Source organism: Cupressus sempervirens, chromosome 6 (assembly GCF_028749045.1).
Source record: "Cupressus sempervirens isolate cs-2001-9-10 chromosome 6, ASM2874904v1, whole genome shotgun sequence".
Taxonomy (NCBI): Eukaryota; Viridiplantae; Streptophyta; class Pinopsida; order Cupressales; family Cupressaceae; genus Cupressus; species Cupressus sempervirens.
In genome coordinates this window covers 213,579,506-213,592,700 of record NC_143123.1, presented here as the reverse complement: position 1 = coordinate 213,592,700, position 13,195 = coordinate 213,579,506, and the positions used below count along the sequence as shown (strand labels likewise).

At 33.7% G+C, this 13,195-nt stretch overlaps 1 protein-coding gene across 3 annotated transcripts; it reads right to left on the bottom strand.

Annotated features, from left to right (window-relative positions):
* Positions 1-385: 385 nt before the first annotated feature.
* LOC149552017 (tubulin alpha-2 chain-like) lies at positions 386-8,480 on the bottom strand. 3 transcript variants are annotated; one of them, XM_089787498.1, is made up of 6 exons: positions 8,211-8,480; positions 5,857-6,098; positions 5,539-5,753; positions 4,780-4,979; positions 1,266-1,774; positions 386-1,015 (listed from the first exon to the last, which is right to left on the bottom strand). In XM_089787498.1, the coding sequence occupies exons 2-6, from the start codon at positions 5,967-5,969 to the stop codon at positions 697-699; spliced, it is 1,356 nt and encodes a 451-aa protein (XP_089643624.1). In that variant the 5' UTR covers positions 5,970-6,098; positions 8,211-8,480; the 3' UTR covers positions 386-696. The 3 variants fall into 3 exon arrangements, with proteins under 3 accessions (XP_089643624.1, XP_089643626.1, XP_089643625.1); XM_089787500.1 differs by having other exon boundaries at positions 5,857-6,112; positions 8,211-8,436; XM_089787499.1 differs by lacking the exon at positions 8,211-8,480 and adding an exon at positions 6,326-6,993.
* Between the last annotated feature and the right edge of the window lie 4,715 nt (positions 8,481-13,195).

Sequence of the window (13,195 nt, the reverse complement as noted above, 5' to 3'; positions counted from 1 at the left end):
GTGCTCCAGTTCATGTATCAGCCTCCAATACTAATACATGTTTTCTTCTTTGGTACATATCGTGAATATATGACGTCCATTTCTAAAAGTAAATGTTGGTTTGCAGTATATAGGATAGTTGTTTGAAGTGTCTCAATTAACAGCTAAATCTGATGAACAACAGCTCAAATGAAGCAAATGAATGACGCTGGGCATGTTCTACATGCCGTCAATTTTTAAAAAATCCTATCTGTGCCCAAAAATTCCAGAACGCTCTGTTGGCATTTAAGCTGCTTGAATCGGGGCAAAAAAAGAAGTTCTATTAGATCTCTCCGAATAAAAAATAGAAAATCACCGATTTATGTATTCACGTAAGAAAATTTGGAAAATGGTTTCTGAAAAGCTGTAGACATAAAGAATTCTTCTCTCATTCATTCCTCTGTTTACATAGAACTTTTCTTCCTCAGGATTTGTGAGGTAACTTATACAGTAGAAATATTAAATAATGTTGCACATAAAATGAATTTAGATTTTCTCCAGTGTTGTTTACTCCGTTTTTGAGGATTACTTGTATTACTGAGCATCAAGACATAAATCATCTGTTAATAGAAAGGGAAGGGAATAGTAAATTTACAAATCTGCAAGAGATGCAACCATACAACATTGAGATAAATTTAAGGCTACAAAAGAATGCAACTTGATACTCAGGATAGAAGATCAAAAATCTTCATCTCCTTCCTCCTCTTCATCATCTAAATCATCTGCAGCAACTTCTTCATAGTCCCTTTCAAGAGCGGCCAAGTCTTCCCTAGCTTCAGAAAATTCACCTTCTTCCATACCTTCACCAACATACCAGTGGACAAAAGCACGCTTGGCAAACATTAGATCAAATTTTTTATCAATGCGGGAGAAAACCTCTGCAACTGCTGAATTGTTACTAATCATGCATACACCCCTTGCAACTTTAGCTAAGTCTCCTCCAGGTACAGCTGTAGGTGGTTGGTAGTTTATTCCGCATTTGAAACCTGTTGGACACCTGCCAAAAGAATTATATACCCCTTAGAAGCTTAATAAGAATAACAACAGCAAGAACAGAACCCCCTGAATGGTTCGATACAATTACAAATTTCCATCGAGGTTTTAGTCAGAAACTTTTTTGCATTATCTGTATTTGTAGACAAGAAAATATGAAATAGATGGACATTTCCATCCATCTATCAAACCAAGAAAATCTCACACTAGACATTAGGAAATATGTGCCTCTTCAAATGGAGCAACAATCTTACCAGTCTACAAATTGTACAGTGCGTTTTGCTTTGATTGATGAGACTGCTGCATTAACATCCTTTGGGACCACATCCCCTCTGTACATTAAGCAGCAGGCCATGTATTTCCCTTTCCTGGGATCACATTTAGCCATCATGCTATTGGCCTCAAACACAGAATTAGTAATATCCTTCACTGTCAGAGATTCGTGAAAGACTTTCTCTTTAGATACCACTGGTGCATATGATGAAAGCATAAAATGAATTCTAGGAAAAGGGACGAGGTTTGTTTGAAATTCGGTTATATCAACATTTAAGGCTCCTTGAAACCGCAAAGAGGTGGTTATCGAAGATATAACTTGTGATACAAGTCTGTTCAAGTTTTGATACGATGGTCTTTCTATGTTTAGACATCGCTTGCATATGTCATAAATGGCTTCATTATCAAGTAGTACTGCCACATCGGTGTGCTCCAATAAAGAATGAGTTGAAAGTACACTGTTATATGGCTCTACAACCGCAGTTGAAACCTGATATCCATAAAACATGAATAATTAAGAAATAGTAGTACCCTATAAGTAATTAATGTAAACATCCACATCTGGAATTTCTCATGTTTTTATAAACACATACAATTTTATAATTAAAAAGATCCAAAAGAAATTTCTCTTTTGTTTTTATAAACATAAACAAAAACAAGTAAAATGCAAGAATCAAAAACAAAATTCTTGTAGAATTCACTATTAGATTGAGGCAAAAAGATCCAAATTGATCTTAAAAATAAAAGAGTAACAAAGATGACGCCCTAAACAAACTAATGCTAACCCCCATTTAGTGTCAGTAATTAAAGTTCAAATAATTTAGGAAATTTTGTCATGTCTGCTGTTTATTGGAAATGTGGCTGCTGCCCTGTAATTAATTGGGTCAGCCTATTTTATTATGGGCTGTGTAACTGGGGTTGCTGGGAAAGAGATTTTGGGTCTGGACTGGAGAAGACATTGCAAGAGAATTTAAGCCACAATTTCATTTAGAAGTACAAGTTTTGTTTATTTTTTGTAGAAATTTGTATGTTTTCTGCAGTTTTAGTGTATATTGCTCACTATTTATGGAGGCAGCTAAGGTTTTTCACTGCAGAATAGAGTAATCTTCATCAGTTTTGGTATCAAAGCAGCCTGTAATTTGTCCAGGAGAGGAAGCCATTTGAACTGGGAAAGGAAAGGTAGGAGAGAAGTTTTATATAGATGGAGTATTGGAGATGTATTGCTCCGGAGGTTAGAAGCCATTAAAGCACAATTCTGGTGCGATGAATCTGAAGATGAACAAGAGAATAAGGGAGGTATGGTTGGAGTGAAAGGAGCACCAGATCACATGGAGAGATTGATTGAAGCTATTTTAAAATAAGGGATAAAAGTTAAGGTGCACTTTTAAAATTTCAAAGGTGGTCAACATCCTGAATCGTTCATGGATTGGCTACAAGAACTAGAGAGGTGTTTTGAAATTGTAATCATGAATCTAAAGATTCAAAGAGAGTGAAGTTTATAGAGGCAAAGATGGAGTCCAACACTGCTTTATGATGGAATAACCTCCAAAATAACAGAAAGGGGGCAAAGACATAATTAGATTATGGCCCAAGATGTTGTAACAATTGAGATCCAAGTTCTTACCTGCAAAACATAAATAGAAATTGTTCAGAAAGTTTCAAAACTAGAGACAAAAGGTGTTGTTTGTAATAAAAATACTCAAAATAGTTCATGAGGTTGCAAATATCTGTAAGAAGATGGTTAGAAGCCTGCTGCTAGACACCTTAATAAGCTATGTTTAAAAGTGTAGAATGAGCTGGCCCTAATCAAACTAAATAACATTTGAAGCATATTGATATGTTTCAAGTGCTGCGAGGAAACTTAATTAGGGTAAGGGTAAATTGACGAATGAGAAAGGCAACCACAGCTAATTTAGGAGAAAAAGAACTGCAAAGAATAAAGAGCTCGAGGAAGGCGACGGTGTGATATTCAACTCCAAAGGAAGAGGAGGCTTGGATGTTACATATATATGTAGCCCACATAAACCCCCAAAAGGTGTTGAATTGTAGATAGGGGAGAATTTGATGCTACAGAGAACTTTAATACCAAGAATTCAAGAGGCCCCTAAAGCAGATTGGAAGAGAAGAAGTATCTTTTAAACAAATGGAAGTGTAAGGAAAACTGTGCATGGTGATTGTACATGGTGGATTAACAAACAATTTGGTAAGTTCAATAATGGTAAAATGATCACAACTTGCTTGAATTTCATCACACCCTTATGTAAGATTTCCTAGTTGGAAAAGGATTGTAATGTACTTGTGGATGAATCTTGCTTGGTTGCTTTCAAAATTGGTCCCCTTGAAGACAAAAGTGCTATGTGTAATGCTATCAATCAATTTTCATATGACCAAAGGGAAATCCATCTTGGAAGGTAGAACACTTATGAAGTAGAAAATGAGGGGAAAAGACATCTCCTAAGACGATGGACAGAAGAAGGGGAATGTGAATGTCAGCTCTAACTCTTCTACTAGAGATTGAGCTTGAAGAGAAGAATGGAACTCTAAAGAAGCTAACAAGTGAGATGGAGGCATATTTGGTAGCCAAAAGAAAAAAATGATTTGAAGAGTGAGGTATGGCAAATAATTGATACAAGAGAAGTAGAGCTGCAATGAAATTCAACAAATGAGGCCAGACATGCACCTCGAGAGATGTGCGATGAAGATTTAATTGATAGTGATTTACATTCAATTGAACTCACTAAAATGAGGCCAGACATGCACCTCAAGAGATGTGCGATGAAGATTTAATTGATAGTGATTTTCATTCAATTGAACTCACTCAAGAAAAACTGGTAGACAATATTAGAACCTACAAATGCAGTTATTTTACTTATGAGAGAGAAGAAGAAACAAAGGGCTGCAGATCAGATCATAGGAAAAACTTGAATGAGGAATCAAAAGGTCAAATGTCTAATGATGAAAAGATGTATATCGAAGCCCAAATGAGAAGTACTACATTACGTGGCATGGAGGCAAAGTGGAAATATTAGATAGGCTTAAACGAAAGAAATAATTTGAGAGAGAGGGTGACAAAAGCTATCAAGTGGAATTTTAAATGTAGTTCTCATTGGATCAAGAGGAATATCGATTCACAGGATAATGGGAAAGATCATGGATAATCCTCAAACAATAAGACACTGCAAGAGATTTATGCCGTAATTCAGGCATGAAATGTATAAGTTTTCATTTTGTCAATTGTATGTGCAAATTTGTATCTTTTCTACAGTTTTAACATTTACTGCTCACCTTTTTTTGTTACAACAAAAGGTCTCCACAGCAGAAAAAAGTAATCAGCATCACACCACATACATGGTATATTGTTGTCTGATGGTGTTACTAAGTTAATTAGTAAGAATCTAAAAATCAAATAAGCACATACACAAGATTTAATATTTTCTTAAAATTTGAAAAAGCTTAGCTTGAATAGGATGTAAGAGGGTATAAGAGGAACCATGCCTGTGGGGAAGGATATATATTAAATCCTAACTTTGATTTTCGTCCATATTCAATAGAAAGATGTTCCAGGAGTAACGATCCTAGTCCAGACCCAGTACCTCCTCCAACGGCATTGAAAACTAAAAACCCTTGCAAACTGCTGCAATTGTCACAGAGCTTCCTTATTTGGTCTAGACAAGTATCTAATGCATCTCTGCCCACTGTCAATTCAAAAAAAGAAAAAACACTATTAGACTAATAACAAAAAAAGGAAATAAGAGAATTTATCCAAGCTGTTGAATGCAGAGCTTATCTACTATATCTTCACTTTAGATAATTTTTATGTCTTTCCATCTCCCAGCAGTTCCTACCCTGGCCTCTATTTGCTTCAGTAGATGACCAGATGGCTAATACGGTTTCTCATCCAAATACACATGATATATTTATGCAACCAAAGAGGATGTACTATAATGAAGAGCAGCATTGCAGAAAAATGGATTGGTTTGGTATACTTTTTAACAAATTGGCTACCTCTAGACAAGTTCTTCATTACAAAATATTTTTGGCAAAAAGGAGGGAAGGGACGTGAGAAGTTAAAAGTAGGCTCCCTTACTAAAAATCTGTTGATATATACAAGCATAATGAAATGCTAAACTCCAAAATGAATTAAGCTAATTATTATGTACAAGAATTTGTAATTTGGCTAAGCTCTTTCCACATCTGTGCTGTTAAAACGTAAAACTTAAGAGACAAGGGGTCCAAAGGATGAGGAAATCTTACCAGTATAATGGCCTCGAGCAAAGTTGTTAGCTGCATCTTCCTTTCCAGAAATAAGATGTTCAGGGTGGAATAATTGCCTATATGGTCCTGTTCTAATCTCATCAATGACTGTTGGTTCAAGATCAACAAACAGAGCTCTGGGAATATACTTTCCACGTCCAGTTTCACTAAAGAAAGTGCTATGTGCATAGTTTATTCCCCTGGCTGTCTCATCACTGCATTCAAAACACGGATCAGAAAAATACATTGTTTTAGATATTGCATCTCTATATAAACAATGTTACATAATCGCTATAGATTGTTAAAAATGGACATTACCTAGACATGAAACCATCAGGCTGAATGTCATGCTCTAAACAAAAGAGTTCCCAGCAAGTATTTCCCACTTGGATTCCAGCCTGTCCAATATGAATATTTATAATCTCTCTCATTTCCTTGCTTACAGTCTATGGCCTTGCACAAGCTTCTTCCACTATATTTTTCAGACAGTGTCACTCTCAACAGGTACTTTTCCTGTATTTCACTTGCTGCTGAATTCGTAAGCCAGAGAAACAAGAAATCTGCATTTCAAACTCTAATAATAGAGTTAGATACTCTTTCATAAAATTACAGCTTGGAGTTTCATGAAAAAACCAGCATACAATGAAAAAAAAACAACTAAACCAAGTCTAGATCGGATTTGAGATAACTAAAAAGAAATTCTTAACAAAAATTTGGAATATGTAGTACACTATCCAATTGATTGTTGTAATTCTGTTTACGTGCTTCACTTATTAGTATTTTTTACCATTTTTTTACTCCATGGCACACCCTGCCTTGACTTGGTGTAGTACAATGTAGTTAGGATATGTTGTTCTGTTTTGCTTTTCCGGGATGCCACTAGCTCAAATGCAAATCCACCCTCATGGTGAATACAGATAAACACAAAAACCCAAGGATTATTTATGATCATCGCCCCCTGCAAAATATAAAAGACCAATAGTCTAACTTCTGCATAATCCGAAATGAAGATTGCCTTACCTAATTGGACAACTGCTGTAAAATAGTACACCGGGGGCTTATTTTGGTTGGCTTAAGGGAATTAGGTCATGCAATTGATGTATCAAATGGTTAGGGTAACACTCAGCTGAAATCATGCTGCCAGTTGCTTGTTCCTTCCTCTTATAGGACTTCGACATTAGAGCATGTTTAGAGCATGGCATGGCACCTTTTTTAGATTATACCCTCCCCTTAAAGGAATGATATAACATGCAATAATCTGTCCATTTTCCTTCCTCTTCTTTCAATCCCATTATGAATGAAGAGGTCCTCTGAAAAGCATTGCAGGCCAGATCTTTTGCATGAATCTTCTTTGTTTCAGTCCTTCCTTGAAAAAGAGTACATGCATAATGACAATAAATTGCAGTTTTACTACTAATTCTTGTTTTGCTGAGCTCTGGCAGTGCAGCAACAAAGAACAATCCACACTTCCGACCAGGTTGAACTGGGCATGGAAAACAACACAGTCTCAGATCCCAATGGGAATCTCAAGCAATGAAGGGTGTCTTAAGCCCAGATGCCACAGAAGAAGTAGCAAACACATTCAGCTTGATGCAAGAAAAGAAAGATTTTAAAATAAAATAAAAACTCTATAGTCAAGTACGAAGTATAAGCTTTAAAGCATGATCAAATTTAATCTAAAGCTGCTCCGATTGAGAAACACCTAGGTACAACAAGATTCAATATTGAACTCGAAACTTTCGTGAAATGATTTGCCAAAGACAAGTGGCAGGAGCAGGGGAGACCTTATAATTCCCGTGTTTCACCTAAATTTATCAGCTAACTGTACTATCTTAATCCTTTCCAAAAACCGTTGTTTTAAATCATTGTGTACAGGCTCGAGGAAAAAATAAAATTTGAAAGGAACGGTTGCGTATAGAATATTAGGTAACTGAAACACCAAAATTAACCTACCAGACCATGTAATCCATCCATATTCTAAAGAAAAAACAAAACATGGAAAGACTTGAAATGGAAAAAAGCAACGGTTCAGTTGTAGATTTTGGCTGGACGCCACGTAGATAGTTACACAGTGAAATATGCAGAGGAAAATATTATTGCAGAGAATTCCAGATGCTTGAAAATTTTAATATAATTTAAAATTGAATATTGCTCGCAATACGAGAAAAAACAAGCAGCAATTTTTTTTTAAAATAGGAAGGGCGTTAAGAGTTTAAGGAAATCAAGGTAAAAACAAAATTGGCAAGTTCTAACTAAGAATGAAACGTGAGAACCAATTTCTTCTTATTCTTAACTACTTAAGCTGGCATTAGGGGATTCTGAAATCCAAGAAATTCCAACAACTTCAAATATTTTTAACTATATGAAACATTTAAATTAATCACCCAACGACGCAAATCTACATACAATTTCTCCAAAAATATGCCTTTCAGGCTAGATTTTGGTTCAAAGAATCGCAGAAATTTCTTTCCAACAACAAAAATTGGCTTACGAAAACAAAATCACGTTTCAGGTAATCATCAAACTAAAATATTGCAAAGAGACGGATATTTAACTAAATACTTCTTCCAAAGAAACGTAAATTGAAGTTACAAAATCGTCGATAAACATTAGCAGACAAAATTGCCAACAGCGATCGAAAAAACAGGAATAAAACTCTCATTTTCACTTACCTTAATTGGAACTCGAACAAATCGAAGCTGTTTCGAGCGCCACGAAATACCAATAGAAGCAAACGCAGATCGATTTGGGGCCAATTTTATGCTTTGATTTCGAGCCAGTACATAAATAGGCCTATGCAGAATTTAGAACAAATTCGCAGGGTCAAAGCTGCAATGGACTTTGTAAAGGAAAAGCAGAAAAAGGAAAAGCTACCAGTGACGTGCGTAAAGGAAGCTCTAGACGAGTTGCAGTAGTGCTTAATAATAATGATTAAAAATCGTATTATGATTTGTACAAAAATTAATTACGTATAATTAATTAGAAAAAGGAAGGAGTTGAGGCTCGATTAACAGTAGAAATAGAATAGGAAGATAAGTTAGGAATTGAAATGGCGTTGGAAGAGATTTCAAACTGGTCAAATAATGGAGATATGTTGTTCTAGACTATTGACGATGTTGTTGCATAGAATTGTACGTTTGATTATTTCAAATGAATTGACCAATTTATTGAGGTGGACAACATTTTTCAACGTTTTACACCTTCAAGGTTACATGGGGACCCTTACATGGGGCAAGGGTATGTTTGGCTACAGGAATAAGAATATGGAATAGGAGTATGTATTTTTGAATTGTTATTCTAGAATAGAAAATAAGAATACATATTCTTATGTTTGGTTCAGTGAGAATTTAATGGGGAATTCATGGATCCAAAAATTTATGTTTTCATGAAATGAAAAAATGGCGAACAAAATTATCTAAGCAAAAAAAAAGTACGAAATTTGAAAAATGCAATTATCCTCGATTTCAAACATCAAGCGATAAATGTTAAAACCTAGTCTCCATCTCCTACATCCCTCTCAGACAACCATTAAAATGATCCGCTACAACACTCATATTTCTCGATCAGTAACAAATATGTTGCTTTCATAAATGAAAAAGAAGAAGTTACTATTAAAAAAGGGGTAACTTTCAATACCTTTGTCAAGCTACATGAATCCAGACATAGAGAGATCATCAAAGCGCAAGGGATAATTAATTTATCCAATAAGGAAGAAGAAGGATGGCAACAAGTAACAACTAGAAGGAGTAGGAGGGGAAAGATGAAACCAAAATCGACAAAGCTAGGGAAAAGTCAATTAGAGGTGGAGGGAAGCATAAGAAAACAAGAGGTTTTTTTAGCAAAACACTATATGCAGAGAAACAAATTAGGGCTAGGGTAAACTTTAAGAAAGCCACCTCCAAAAAAAGATATAAAATATTGGCAAATCTTTCATTATTTTGTAAAAACAAAATTAGAATCTCATAATTTTTTATTCTAAATATGATTAATATTGGTGATTATTTTCGAATCATAATTTTTTTGTATAAAATATTGACAAATCTCAATAATAATAGGAAGTTCATTAATCACCATGGAATATTACAAATCAAAATTGAACATTTTTTTACCTCATGAAATATTATGAGGATCGTTACATATACTTTAAATCAATAGTGAAAACTAAATGTTAGTGATATATCCTAAAGTAACTAATAATTATGATAATTATTGGTCAGTTCAATTTAATTTATCCAATAATATATTATGTTTAGGTGACTCAAATCTAATCATGTAACAAATATTGTGGTGAATATTTGAGTGTAAATTTTTCAATAAAATAAATTATTAAGCGATTTTAGCTATTCTAGAACTAAATTTTATAAAACTATGGCAATTTAGGTTTTATAAAATCTTAAATTATTAGCCAAATTAATAGCCAAAAAATTTTAAAATTAGCCAATTTGTGAATATTAGCCACTAAAAAATACCTTGATTAGGGCCGAGGAACAAATTACAGCCATAGTAAAACCTGATGTAGACAATGTTCCTAAGCCTATTCCAATCTTTGAAGTAAATAGTATTCCGATAGGTTATAAGTAGAAACAATCTTTACCCAGTGATAATATTAGGGCTTCTACAATAAAATCGCACAACCCTAGTATATATACCCCCCCACACAAAAGAATAGTTAGTAGGAAAGATATTGCTGAGAGAGGAGCACCTCTGTCTAAGGAAAAATTATCTAACTGTAATCTATTTTTTGATATACTAATCATTAGTGGCAAGTATGTAGAAGAAAAATGGATGGAATGTTTAGAGTTAGGAGTATATGCATGCTGGAGTGGACCAAGTAAGTACCAAGAAAACCTGTTAAAGAAATTAGAAAAGATTTGCAAGCAACATGTATGTATTAACACTTTCTCAAAATCTTCACTATATATTCATTGTAAAAATAAGGAAATTAGGAATGAGTTCATTTCAATTTTGAATGGTTTGTATAAAGGATTCTTAGTTCAATTTCTAGCATGGGAACCAAATTGGAATGATGAAAAAGAAAACCAAGTACCTATCTAGTTTGAATGCAAAAACTTCCTCCAGAAATTAAACATCTCCAAACTCTTGTTAAAATTGGTAAATCTCTTGGTAACTTATTAGGCATTGATTTAGATTATAATCAAACAAGCAATATCAAAATTTTAATAGAAAAAGCTAATCACAAATAGATCCATATATGAGATAGATTTTACAAATTATGAAGGAGAAATTAAAGGAATTATTAAACCTAGTCTGACCATAGACCATAATACATCTAATATAAAAGAAGCACTAAGTTGTATAAGAAATAAGAAAAGGAAGGAAAGTATAAAGGATTCAAAAGATGAAAAGGAAAAGAAAGCAAAGGATGGTAAGAGTAAATAAAAGCAGGATAGGAATACACAAGAAAGGATAGCCAATGGTCAGAAAAATCAATCAAGAGAGAAAGCATTATAAGAAAAAAGCATAGCATAAAGAGAACATGGACGTTCAAAGGAAACAAAAATAGATTCACCAAAATTTTGCTTCCTTTAAAGGATGTAAGGTGTGTCAAACAGAGAATATAATCTTGGTGGAAATAGGGAATAGTATATAGGAATCAAATAGAAAGACTCATGATATCCTTCTTCTACAAATTGGTATTGAAGATCAAATCACATTAGGAGAACAATTCCATCTTGAACATGTGCATAGAGCACAACAAATGGAGGAAACAAGCAAAAAGTATGAGACTAGAACTTCAAAGTTAAAGGGGAAGATCTCTAGGGGTAATATCATCAAAGCAGTATTAGTAGAAATTTGACCAAAAGAAATCCAGAACCAGGAAGCAAGCAAAGATGAGAACCCCAGTGAAACAAAAGAAACTGTAGACAACCAAGGAACCAATCAAGTCCAGACAATTGATTAGAATACTGCATTAGTAATCAGAGATAAAGACATCAATGAACAATTAGAGATAATAGAGAATCAGAAAAGTGGAAGTACAATCCCATCAACAGATTCAACTCAATGGAAAAATATAACAATTTGGAAAAAAACAAAGAAGAAGAGCTATAAATTTTGGCAAATATCATTGGATGGGAAAGATATCTTTTAAGGTGAAACTAGTAAAGAAAAAAATAGAATAGAGGGATATTTAATCCCCTTAGAAGTAGCAACATTCACAGAGGATCAAGAATATGAGAATAAATCAACACATGAGAAGGAAAGCACAATAGCAGAGCATATTGGAAATAATCAGAATTGGGAAGGATTTGGAATATTAGATTACATATATGAATCAAAAGGAATAGAGAGGGACAACAAAGAAGAGAAACAGAAAAAAATGAAGAGGATAATGCATTAGAAGAACAGATAATTAAAGATTTAATAGAGGAGACCGAAGATAAGGAAGATGAAATAAATTCAAATAATAACCAGTACTTAATGGATAACCTAGGAATATCTATAAACCAAGATGGCTTCATAACTCCAAAATGTGGCAAATAGAAAATGAAAAGAGGAAGGAAATCTCTAAAGGAACTAAGAGAAGTAAATGGTCAAGTAAAGAAGCAGAAAAATACATTTGAGGTCCTAAAGTTAGAGAAGGGGAAGAGCCTTCCAATGACTAACGAGGATCACAACATGGAATGCTAGGGATCTGAATGCCCCTAGCAAGCAACGGTTGTTAAAATGCAACTTTAGCTTATTTGAATCAAATATAATACTACTAAAAGAAACTAAATTAAACAAAGGTGATAGATTAGGAAAGAGATTGGGTAGATGGAAAATAGAAATAAGAGAATCAAATGGGGTGTTAGGAGGATTGGGAATTATCTGGAATATGAGGACAATAGACATCAAAACTATAGAATCCAATAACAACTAGATGGGAAGTAGACTAACTAGCAATAGACACAACCTTTAGTCGGTGGTTATTAGTGTTTATGGACCTACACAAACAACAAATAAGAAGAAATTGTGGGATAAAATCAACATATTCTTGACACAAATCCCTAATGAAAACATTGTCATTGGAGAAGAATTTAATGCTATTCTAGATAGCAATGAGAATTTTGGAGGATCTCAAATTATCAATAAAACAATTATTGATTTCAGAAATTGGGTTGGGGAAAATAAGCTATTAGAAATTCCAACCAGCAATGAAACATTTACTTGGAACAACAGAAGGAAAGATTTTAATTATATAGCAGAGAAATTGGACAAATTTTTCTTTAAAGGAGATCTAAGTAAGTTGAAGATGGTAGTTACAAAAAATATCTAGTCAATAGCAGGTTCAGATCAATTTTTGATAAGAATAGATTTTATAGAACCTAAAAAACCAAACAAGAATCCTTTTAAATGCGGAAAAAAAGTGGTTTCTAGACAAAAACTTCATGAATAACATCAAACAATGGTGGCAAGAAGGTAATTTTATAGGATTAAAAATGTATTGCTTTGTCTCAAAACTAAAAAACATTAAACAATTTTTTTTCAAATGGAATGGAACACATTTGACTAACATCTTCAAAGAAAAAATGGATATTGAAGAAGAACTTAAAAAATTATATAAAGAAGTTATTAAAAATGTAATGAACAATGATAAATTTAACAAAGAAAAAGAACTTCTAGTCAAACAAGAAGAGATACTAGAAAAAGAAAA

What these genes read in the sequence shown, in the direction of transcription:
- LOC149552017 (XM_089787498.1), bottom strand. Translation starts at nt 5,969, where the DNA reads ATGAGAGAGATTATAAATATTCATATTGGACAGGCTGGAATCCAAGTG. An exon ending in TGCTCGAGGCCATTATACTG is followed by an intron (nt 4,980 to 5,538) that starts GTAAGATTTCCT and finishes TTGAATTGACAG; the next exon opens with TGGGCAGAGATGCATTAGAT. An exon ending in ACTGTACAATTTGTAGACTG is followed by an intron (nt 1,016 to 1,265) that starts GTAAGATTGTTG and finishes TTCTTTTGGCAG; the next exon opens with GTGTCCAACAGGTTTCAAAT.